We start from the raw sequence: 12,538 nt of genomic DNA on the forward strand, positions 1-12,538 counted from the left end.
CCGTATGTCTATGATGAACTCTGTCGGGGATATGGCGAGCGGCATCATAGATTATTTCCCGTATGTCTATGATGAACTCTGTCGAAGATATGGTGAGCGGCATCACATAGATTATTTCCCGTATGTCTATGATGAACTCTGTCGGGGCTATGCTGAGAGGCATCACATAGGTTATTTGCCGTATGTCTATGATGGACTCTGTCAGGGATATAGTGAGCGGCATCACATAGATTATTTTCCGTATGTCTATGATGGACTCTGTCGGGGATATGGTGAGCGGCATCACATCTTTTATTACCCGTATGTCTATGATGAACTCTGTCGGGGATATGGTGAGCGGCATCATAGATTATTTCCCGTATGTCTATGATGAACTCTGTCGGGGATATGGTGAGCGGCATCATAGATTATTTCCCGTATGTCTATGATGGACTCTGTCGGGGATATGGCGAGCGGCATCACATAGATTATTTTCCGTATGTCTATGATGGACTCTGTCGGGGATATGGCGAGCGGCATCACATAGATTATTTCCCGTATGTCTATGATGAACTCTGTCGGAGATATGGTGAGCGGCATCATAGATTATTTCCCGTATGTCTATGATGAACTCTGTCGGGGATATGGCGAGCGGCATCACATAGATTATTTCCCGTATGTCTATGATGAACTCTGTCGGAGATATGGTGAGCGGCATCACATAGATTATTTCCCGTATGTCTATGATGAACTCTGTCGGGGGTATGGTGAGTGGCATCACATATTTTATTTCCCGTATGTCTATGATGAACTCTGTCGGGGATATGGTGAGCGGCATCACATAGATTATTTTCTATATGTCTATGATGAACTCTGTCGGGGCTATGGTGAGCGGCATCACATAGATTATTTTCCGTATGTCTGTGATAAACTCTGTCGGGGATATGGTAAGCGGCTTCACATATATTATTTTCCGTATGTCTATGATAAACTCTGTCGGGGATATGGTGAGCGGCATCACATATTTTATTTCCCGTATGTCTATGATAAACTCTGTCGGGGATATGGTGAGCGGCATCACATAGATTATTTGACGTATGTCTATGATTGACTCTGTCGGGGATATGGTGAGCGGCATCACATAGATTATTTGACGTATGTCTACGATAAACTCTGTCGGTGATATGGTTAGAAGCATCACTTGTAAAATAAGTAAAAACTTCTACTTCAAGTTGCGAAATGTATCAGCTAGCCAAAACGTAATTTTGGTTTCACTTTTTTTTTTTTATAGTAAACTATATTATATATCTGGTTTTTTAAAAATTATTTTGAACCAGTCTATGACGAATACAATGAGATTTGGGGTAATAGGCCTAAGACATAGTATCCCAACTACAAAAAGTAAAATTACAAAAATACTGAACTTCGAGAAAACTCAATCGGAAAGTCCCTCATCACATGGCAAAAACAAATGACAAAACACATCAAACGAATGGACGACAACTGTCACACTCCCGACTTGGTACAGGCATTTTCAAATGTAGAAAAAGGTGGACCGAACCTGGCCCCATAGCGCCAAACCTTTCACAAAACTAACCAAACGATATCAAGGGTACAAAATAAGTCTTTAACCATCTACGAAACAAAATGATAACGCGTGACATGGACAACAATTAAAACGTATTTCTTTTATAAACTATAAGTAAAATTCAAATAAAAATAGAAGAAAAAAAACACACGAGTTTAGAATTTAATTATATGAAGAATCACAACTTCGAATTAGACTGAAGCCGATGTAATGTCTATCAATTATCATTATGTACGATTTTTGTTGGGATTATTTTGTAATACACAGCTACTTTTGCATACTTTTTTTAACTCTACTTTCCGCTATATAGATGTCGTTCTTTCACTAAACAAATGAAAATTTGGTGACTATGTGGAACGCATCTATCACATCGAATTGGAGATAAAGGATACTACAGATACAGTTAAGTCGGCTTCATATCTGGACTTACATCTAGAAATTGACAATGAGGGTCGGTTGAAAACAAAACTTTACGACAAAAGAGATGATTTCAGCTTTCCAATTGTGAACCTTCCATTTTTAAGTAGCAACATTCCAGCAGCACCTGCATACGGGATATATATCTTCCAATTGATACGATATCCCCGTGCTTGCATTTCCTATCATGATTTTCTTGATAGAGGGCTACTGCTCACAAGGAAGCTGGTTGGTTGACCGTTATGGAATAACCGTTTCACAAATGATATCGGATATGTTCCTTACGTCGTAACTACAATCCCCTTCCCTTTCATGAATGTGACCTACCGAATTAGACTATTTACCGGATTTGTAATCACATAAGCAACACGACGGGTGCCACATGTGGAGCAGGATCTGCTTACCTTCCGGAGAACCCGAGATCACCCCTAGTTTTTGGTGGCGTTCGTGTTGGTTATTCTTGAGTTTTCTATGTTGTGTCATGTGTACTGTTGTTTTTTCTGTTTGTCTTTTCATTTTTAGCCATGGCGTTGTCAGTTTGTTTTAGATTTTTGAGTTTGACTGTCCCTTTGGTGTCTTTCGTTCCTCCTTTTTTTGCATAGGTGCTATGTCTGTACTAAAAATCTGCAGTACTGGCAATCTACTTCTAATATTCAGTACTATTTTATTACTCCAAAATTATTGAACTATTATGGTACCTGTATTTTACAGTACTTGATTTGTACTTAAAAATAAGTACTACATATTTTTGGTTACAACGTTACATTTTCAGCATTTTGATAGTATGTCTTTTTCAAATCTCTTAAAAATATGATTTCAAACATGGAATATTGTGATCGCTTTTGGTATTATTTCGGTACCAAACTTTTAAGTACAAATCAAGTACTGTACAATACAGGTACGTAAATTGTACAATAATTTTAAAGTAAAGAAATAGTACTTAAATATCAAAAGTAAATTTTCAGTATTAACGATTTTAAGTACACAAAGAGTACCTATGCAAAATTGGCTGTGTATTGTATACGTGGGTTTTCTCATTTTATCTTGTTTTACATATTATATATGCAATTTTGTCGGAGCCTTTTATAGCTTGTTAAGAGGTATGAATCTGTTCATTTTTGAAAGTCGTACAGCGACATACAAATGTATGGTTGCTAACATCTACATCATTTTGGTCCCGGATAGATAGTTTTACTCATTGGCCATCAGACAGCATGTACATGTACATAATATATAGAACCATAATATACTAGTATAATCCAAATAAAAAGTTTTAAAAAATGAGTATTTTAATAGTAGTAGAATGTTTGTTTATTTTGGTTGTTTCTTTTCCTTTATTCACGATTTAGAATCATATAATCGAACCATTGTTTCATAGTTTTATTACCGACTTTACGGTTGGGTTTTGTCTCTTTGTTGAAGGCCGTACGGATGTCTACAATGATTAACAACCAATTTATTTAAACTTTGGTGGATAGTTATCACATTTACGATCATACCACATCTCCTTTTCAAATTTTTATATATTAATATAGAAAAAAGAAGATGTGGTATAATTGCCAATGAGACAACTATCCACACAAGACCAAAATGACACAGACATTATCAACTATAGGTCACCGTTCGACCTTCAACAATGAGCAAAGCCCATACCGCATAGTCAGCTATAAAAGGCCCCGATAAGACAATGTAAAACAAATCAAACGAGAAAACAAACGGCCTTATTTATGTAAAAACACATATTTCTTTAATTCGAGAAAGAAACACAATTACCCGATTTATACAAATTAGCAAAACAGCTTATGATGCCATTAGAACAAACAGAAATATTGATGGGAGTCAATAAGAAATTGAAATTCTAGATACATTTAATGGGAAATGTTTCCAATTGAATGCTAATTGAAGCATGATTTCAATTCGCTCGATCTCCTCTTTACTTACTTAATTGAAAACTAAATATATACGAAATCACTAGGTAAATAATGTGAAACATTAGATATACAATCAACAATGATTGCACAAAAATTTTACATACAAAAATATCCATGAAAGTAACTAATAGAATCCATGTTCTATAAAAGAAAATAAGAGCCCGTAACTTAAAGCTAGAACAGCAAAAAAAAAACACAAACATAAATTCGCCCAGGATTTGTTTTTGGGAAAGCATTTTATACAACTTGAAAGGTCAATCTATTTATTTAGATCAACTATAATAGTTCGTTTGGAACCGGCCAAAATTCAAATTAATTAACTTCTTGAAAAAACAGAATCATCGAAATCTTTAACACTTAACTTGAAGATGAGGTGTTAAACTTAATATGTATATAAAAAGACAATAATAGTGCATTGACTTGACATATGCCGAGCATTTTCCTCGTTTTGGACTAACTTTTTATTCGCCTGAAGTGAATAACAATCTATTTTTTTCGCGACAAGTCGAAACTTTTTTTTTCTTTCAATTTTAGCATTACATATAGTGGCAGCTGAGGTTAATCAAACAATTTTTTTTTTCTCGGAATCAAAAACAAATTATTTTTTTCTCAAAAAACTGGAAACAAACATTTTTTCCCAAAAAGCAAGAACAGGTTGAAAAGGTCGCATGAATTATTAATTACAATTTCGGCAATTTCTATTTAAATATTCATGAGGAAAAGTGATATCAGGTCAGTGACTGTGTATGACATATACATTCAACGCATAATAGAACGAGTGCAGTATAGAATTTAACTTTTGGATGTAACACGTCTTCTGATTGGCTGACGTCGTTTTGTTTATCAGCTCATAGACATAATTTTGACGTTTTTTTATGATTAAGTCCGGTTTTAAATGATATTAAGAATTGACTGTAATATTTGTTCTGCCTATTTGAAATAGCATAAAAAATGTGGTGCACACTTTAAAAATAATCAGCTACGCGGGTTATTCAGTTTGCACCACATTTTATAGGTTATTTTTTCATAGACAGAAAAATTATTACAGTCATTCCTTAAATAAAAAGAAGACATACAATATCAAAATTGAAATATCATAATAAGATTAACATACAATGCACGGTGGGTATGGTTGTCCTGCGAGAGAACGTACTGTGCTGGTGATTCGGTCCTGACGGGTGCTGGTGATCAATGAAAAAATGTAAACAAAGACGAAAATGATGATTTTTGAGGTTTTCACTCATAAAAAATGGAAGAAAACAGTTGAGATTTTTCAATTTTGTTTCTTATGGGTTCATATATAAACCATTGAAAAGTTGACGCTCTAAACTGTTTCAGTAAGCGTAACACAAAAATGCTCATTTTCAGAAAATCTCGAACTGAAAAAATAAAACAAAAATGCTCATAGAGTCCGCTTTCTATACCGCAATCCACACGACAAAAGTATTTAGTTAAAAAACATTGCAATTTATTAAAATTTAGCATTTTCTCAATTTACTCATGTCCTGATACTGTGCTGGTGGGTCCTGTCATTGTGCTGGTGGGTCCTGATACGGTGCTGGTGATTTTGGATAAGAGGTTGGTCATATTTGAAACAAATGTTACAAAATCAATAAAATTGGGCAGATAAGTGTTGTCAATAGGATCTATGACTCCTATTTTAGCTCTTGTGCATCCATTTGGCTGTTTAATATGTGTTTTCAAATGATCGTAACTTGTATAACATAATTACATAAAAGGGCAACATCTTTCGTCCAATATCAGAGAACAATATATAGTATCTAAAATAAGAATAGTTTTATCAAGATATTAAATGCCCCTTACATTGATGCTTCAACAATGATCAAATCCCATGCCGCATAGACATGTTTGTCAGCGCTCCGCATACCCCTCCCCACTTCTACCCAACCAACCCTCCTCATTTCCTCCTTCACTGCCGGTTACAGTGGTGTACCAACACAAAAATGTATCACATTAAATAATAACACAAAGACACACATTATTGAACGACGAATGCTCGCAGGTACTGAAAGCTAGTTCAAAGCCGCATTTTCAACTAATAGATAAACCATGTTCTCATATACAAAAATCTCAATCGTGTCGATTAAAAAAGTCTCAAAACTTAAGTTCACATTTTAATGTTTGATGAACCAGAATTTTAAAAGTGTGCAGTGAATCTTGTGCTCACAACAGTTATTGTCATAATTATGTTTACATAAGACTTATAAAGGAATTAAGAAGGTACCAAGAAATGTTTTACAGTTCAATTTAATGATCATGAATGGAAAGTGAATGGTCACTGTGAGGGTCAAAATCTTAAATTGCTTATAAATGTTGCTGGACCCAGTTTCGTTATCTGATCTGAATGTTCTGAAATGTGCATGGTAGATAGACATTTTGATTTTTTTTACTCGGAAAGTTTTGCCCTAATTGCTTGAACTTTTTGTATTAAAGCCGATTTCAAAGGGAATATATTTGGTTATATTGCTTGATAAACAGAAAAGTCTTTGTTAGGTATTGTAAACTACCCTACTTTATTTAAGAGTATACACTAGTCCGACAAATGACACATCTTTCTGTCTGTACGACCAGGCTACTTCGAAAGGAGGGTACGGTTTAGCTAACAAGCAAGCTAACCAAAGATATTATGTTTGCCTACATACTTAATGGAATCGGCTGTAACTAAAAACTCGAATACATTTTAACGAACAGTGGTCATGTTTGTTGATGAATATTGTTTTTCCTAGATTCACTCTTGAAAAATCATTTGGTAACATTTGGTCAAGTAATTTCAGAAAAGAACTTTTTGTAATTGCGGACGCCAAGACAATACATGAACCTCACACGACCCCTCGACAAAGGTGAGCTTATATATGATCTGATAACGTTTCAGGTTGATAACCATTTGAAATTAAGCTAGTTTGTGTGTGTGTGTAGCTTTGTATTGTTTTAAACTGTTATGACCTTTTAAAGTTAAATGTAGGTGTTAAATCTGAGAATTTCTTTTTTAAACTTATATACTTGTTTTAAACTCAATTGGTAGTATGAAGCTATTGATTGATTGATTGTTGGTTGCTTAACGTCCAGTGGCAAATATTTCATGCATATTCAGGACAAGAACAAGTTCACAATAAATACAATAGGTAGGTCTTGTCATACAAGAGGCCAATGGTCGTGGAATTTTGGACTTCCACTGGAAAATGAGGATGTTTTCAGTCAGTTTAATTGAAGTCTGGAGCTGGCATGTCATTTAACTGCTAGTAGTCTGTTGTTATTTATGTATTATTGTCATTTTGTTTATTTTCTTTGGTTACATCTTCTGACATCAGACTCGGACTTCTCTTGAACTGAATTTTAATGTTCGTATTGTTATGCGTTTACTTTTCTACATTGGTTAGAGGTATGGGGAGGGTTGAGATCTCACAAACATGTTTAAGTCAGGCGCCTCTGGCCTTTGTTAGTCTTGTATTATTTTAATTTTAGTTTCTCGTGTACAATTTGGAAATTAGTATGGCGTTCATTATCACTGGACTAGTATATATTTGTTTATTGGCCAGCTGAAGGACGCCTCCGGGTGCGGGAATTTCTCGCTACATTGAAGACCTGTTGGTGACCTTCTGCTGTTGTTTTTTATTTGGTCGGGTTGTTGTCTCTTTGACACATTCCCTATTTCCATTCTCAATTTTATGTATTGGATAGGAACACAAAGTTTGCCTTGCAGCAGGCCACCTACAGACCCCTCAAAGAGTTTTATTTTAGTTTAAACATATTTATTTATAGTGGATTGGGAAACAAGTTTTGCAACTTATATTAATCCCTTTCCACTTTGCGAGTGCGAGTACTGCCTTGTAGCGGCATTAGCCTACTCTTTTTTCGAAATCTACAAGGGTGTCTTTAACGTGCAAGTGATATGGTCCTCTCTCTTAACACAGGTCAGCCATTTATCGTCCACTTCCGACGGACTATCATCGTTTCTTTAAGACCATACTCGCAAATGGTGTCAAGGGAGAGCCGAAAATCGAGTTCCTGAAATTTTCATCCCGCACGGGAATCAAACCAGGAACCTTTGTGTTAGTAGTCCGATGCACTACCACTACACCACGGCTCTCTCAAAGAGTTGGTGCAAGGGTTCTTAACGTGCAAAGAGTGTGGCACTCTCTTTACACGAGACATCGGATTTAACGTCCCCATTCTGACCGGACGCGACTGCGAACTTGATAGATCCCGCACAGCCAAACGGACGCCCCACTTCGGCAAGAGTTTTACTGCCGGTCGGGAGAAGACTAAGTGACTATATTTCTATTTCCCAGTAACCCTTGGGGAATTTTGAAATGCACAATTAACAAAGCAAACGTTAGTTTCAAATACTTTTAAATAGACTTTTAAGGATAGTGTACCCTTGCGTTGATCCCATGCTGAACATAACAAAAATCTCTGTACAAAGGTCTGTGAATTTTCTACAAAAATAGTGATTTTATTTTCACCAAATTCTCTTTTTCTACTAGTTACACTAGTAATTTTTGGGGCCCTTTATAGCTTGTTGTTCGGTGTGAGCCAAGGCTCCGTGTTGAAGGCCGTACTTTAACCTATAATGGTTTACTTTTTAAATTGTTATTTGGATGGAGAGTTGTCTCATTGGCACTCACACCACATCTTCCTATATCTATATAAATAATAATACTTTGCAAGAAGTTTCCCCTTGACATATATACAAAATTATGTCTCTATTATTCATTGTCTGCAGCTGTTTTGATAGTTTTTCAGTTTGCACATTTCGTAATTGACATGCCACAGAAGGGGTCATAAACCATACCCGAAAAGATAAAATATTGATCTAAGTACTTTATTTGCATCTCTGAACCCCCACCCCGGTTTGTTTTTAGGAGGGTGTCTAAAAATGGTCGATTACAGACAGCCGAGTACGCATTTTACTTTCCAGGCGTGTTTACGTTGATTGTTACTGTCCTGAATACGGGGGTGCCCTTTCATAAAATAGTGATTTTTTTAGTGTTCTATCGAACTTTTGAAGAAAAAAAACTGATAACCATTCAGACAAAAAAGTTATGTTGAAAAAATCTTACAGATACAGCAAGTGATTCTTAACAGCTATAAGATACATTTTTCTTTTAAAATACAAACTTTTCCATCTTATGGGAAACTATTCCAAGCTTAAAACTTTCACTGTAACCTCGCTCTTACTTATTCCCATCCCCAAAATAAAACCCAAAAAACAAACCCGCAATACTATTTTCATTCTTATAGTCAGCACTCAATTGTTCACAAAAAATGTGTTTTAAGCTGCTAAAGACATATGATTCAAATGATCAGAAAGTCCTTTGTTCTATATTTTTGCTCTCCATTTTTATGCAAAAACTTTTACATTTTTATTTAATGGGTTATTGTTGAAGGTATTACGATGACGTATGGTTATTAACACATACTTCCTTTGGTGTCTTATGGAAATTTGTTCATTGACAACAAACATACCACATCATCTACTTTATATAAGTATTGTATAAATTACAACGTATTTTGGTGATCTTGCAAAATGATCGTAATCCCGAAAATCGTAAACACATTTTTTTTTATCTTAAAAGGGGGCAAGAAGGGTTCCATTAACAGGCCAATAAATAAGATAAGAGTTAATTTAAAAAAAAAAAAAAAGATAGGGGTATTTTTTCTTGCATAATAACAGTACACGGATTCACAACAATGTCAATTTCAAGAAACCAGGCAACAGTTAATTAGTAAATAACAGTACATCATCAATGATCTTGAATATATGCCACTTTTAACTAAAACATTAAGGCACAGAACCAGGACATAGGAGCACAGAACCAGGACCGTTTTTCTTATCACCAGCACCGCGTCAGGACAATTCCGTTTAACGAATTTGCACGACTTTTGCAATATAATATTGTTGTAATATACTTTGCATGGTACTTATGACGCATCAGAGAAAAATTAAGCAACAAAACAGTCGTTTTATTGCCGTTCTGATACAACGTAAACAAACCCACCAGCACAGAATCAGGACCCACCAGCACCCGTCAGGACCAAATCACCAGCACAGTACGTTCTCTCGCAGGACAACCATACCCACCGTGCAATGTATCATCTATGTTCATTGAGTTGTTAAAAAGATGAAAATCAGCTGTGATTATCTTTATTTCTTTTTAATTGTTATTCTTAATTCATAAATGTAAATGGAATCAATAAAATTAGTAGGGCATTCATAATAGCATAATACAAATTGACATAAAACAGATTAAAATCTTACTGGATCGGTTTAATCAGTTTTTGGTTGAACAAAAAAAGTTGTTAGAAGTTTGTCACGTGCAAACGGTATCTTTTCACTTTCTGTATATTTTTTTCATGAGTATAATCATGAAAGTGGACCTTAATTAATCGTTTTATTCCTGGTGACTGATGCCTCTAGTCGAGTAAGATCTGCTTCTCTTCCAGTAGATCTGAAATGACCCTATATTGATTAAGGGTCGTGTTAATTTTTTCATGTAGAGTTTAGTGGTCTTTGTCTTGTCTTTTTGTACTCTCACGTTATTTTTCTACATGATGTTATCAGTATCTCCGACTCATGAGGTTTAAACATAAAATAAGAAAATGTGATATGATTGCCAAAGAGACAACTCGCCACAAGAGTCCAAATGAAAATGATATTAACAACCATAGGTTACAGTACGGCCTTCAACTATGAGAAAAGCATATACCTAATAGTCGCTTTTAAAAGGTCCCGAAATGGCAAACTTAATGAAAAATTGAAACGAGAAAACTACCGACCGTAAAAAAATGATGTGTAACCCAGCAACAAACTACAACCACTGAATAACAGGCTCCTGGGACAGGCACATGCATAATGTGGCGGAATTAAATTTATTTTAAGGCGCCTAACCTCTTTTAACGTGTGAAAGTGGTATTACAGTACGTCATAAAAAAAACTATAAAAATCTTTTGAAAAAAGGCCTAAGTTATCAAAGGATACATACCAAATGGAAAACTTCTACTGTTATTTGTCTTTTTATTTAAGACCATGGCGTTGTCAGGTTTTTTTTCAATCTATGAATTTTGACTGTCCCTCTGGTATCTTTCGTCCATCTCCTTTCTTACAAAAACATAGAGTGAACGTGGAAGGGTACTTATACATCCCCGCCCCCCCCCCCCCCCCTCAAAAAAATAAATAAGATAAAATAAAATAAAATTACAGTACAAATCTGAGAGTACTTGCAATTAATGACAACTATTTCAGATGTCCTCTTTGTATCATCAACCTCTTTTTCAAAATTGATAAGTACTAGTAAAATAAAGGAAATCAATAGACCACTTTCGAGTTCATCCGTCACCGGAAAAAACTCGTCAATAGACCACTTTCGAGTTCATCCGTCACCGGAAAAAAACTCGTCAATTATACGCGCCTTTATCACCTTCATTTGTGCGTTTAGGGGCGTCGTCACTTCCTTCCAATGTTGAGCGAGTGGTTGGAAAACTATAATTCTATATTGTACGAATTATTCGGCAAATTGAATTCTAAAAATTGACATTCAACACTGCTGTCATTAGGGAATTGTCAGTAAGTACCTACAGAGCAACCATTATTTCTATTTTATCCTGCACAAAGACGCTTGATGAACGTAAATAGTGCAGGGATACAGGCGAGCCCCTCTATCTGGTAAATGACGTCATAAAGGCGTGCATAATTGACGAGTTTTTGTCGGTGACGGATGAACTCGAAAGTGGTCTATTATACGCGCCTCTATGACGTCATTTACCAGATAGAGGGGGTCGCCTGTATCCCTGCACTATTAAAGTTCATCAATCGTCTTAGTGATCGTCATTGTACAGGATAAACTAGAAATATTTTTTGTTCTGTAGGTACTTAATGACAATTACCTAATGACAGCAGTGCTGATTGTCAATTTTGAGAATTCAATTTGCCGAATAATTCGTACAATATAGAATTATAGTTTTCCAACAACTCGCTCAACATTGGAACAGAAGTGACGACGCCCCTAAACGCACAAATGACGTTCACTAACACCAGAGTTTTTGACGGAAATGCATCGAACTCGAAAGATGTCTATTGAGAGGTCCATGTTAATGAGGCAGCATCATAATGAAAAAAACCAGAAGGACATTTGAATATAAAAAGAATATGAGGTTTGATTGCCAAGATATATGTGTAACATATACTTACAAATGGTCACATTATTTTATTAAAATAAAAATGTTTAGCAACTGTGTTTCTAGTATTTGTTTCTATGTTTTAATGGTACGTTTGAATTCATGCATAAGATTTAATGAGACAAACACATATCAAATTATAAATGTTCTAGTAGTCTTTGGTTCACAGTTTATAATTTGCACTCTTTTTTACTTTGAAATTAAACCCAGAGAGGTTACATTTACTGCTTAATTTATTCACCACTTAGCTGAGTTTTACACTTCGTTGCGTAAACTAGAATGTTCGTTCAAGACAGACAGGTATTTTTTCTTCCCACACATGGCTTGCCAAACACATTAACAATTATTAAGCTTTTAATTTATATTAAAATGTCGTTTAGGCGCGGCGAAGCAAGCTACAAAGGGGAATGCAAACTGAAACAGTTCT

General features: G+C 35.3%; 1 protein-coding gene across 1 annotated transcript; it reads right to left on the minus strand.

Annotated features, from left to right (window-relative positions):
* Positions 1-578: 578 nt before the first annotated feature.
* On the minus strand, positions 579-1,614 carry LOC134728066 (histidine-rich glycoprotein-like). The gene is made up of 2 exons (XM_063592464.1): positions 1,577-1,614; positions 579-1,179 (listed from the first exon to the last, which is right to left on the minus strand). Exons 1-2 carry the CDS (start codon positions 1,612-1,614, stop codon positions 579-581), a joined length of 639 nt encoding a protein of 212 aa, XP_063448534.1.
* Positions 1,615-12,538: the final 10,924 nt, after the last annotated feature.

The sequence above is a fragment of the Mytilus trossulus genome, chromosome 8, assembly GCF_036588685.1.
Source record: "Mytilus trossulus isolate FHL-02 chromosome 8, PNRI_Mtr1.1.1.hap1, whole genome shotgun sequence".
NCBI lineage: Eukaryota > Metazoa > Mollusca > Bivalvia > Mytilida > Mytilidae > Mytilus > Mytilus trossulus.

Bases quoted from the DNA above. Each gene is read 5' to 3' on its own strand.
- LOC134728066 (XM_063592464.1), bottom strand. From the start codon at position 1,614: ATGGTTAAAGACTTATTTTGTACCCTTGATATCGTTTG. The intron at 1,180-1,576 runs GTTAGTTTTGTG...TTATTTTACAAG, and splicing joins TGTACCCTTGATATCGTTTG to TGATGCTTCTAACCATATCA.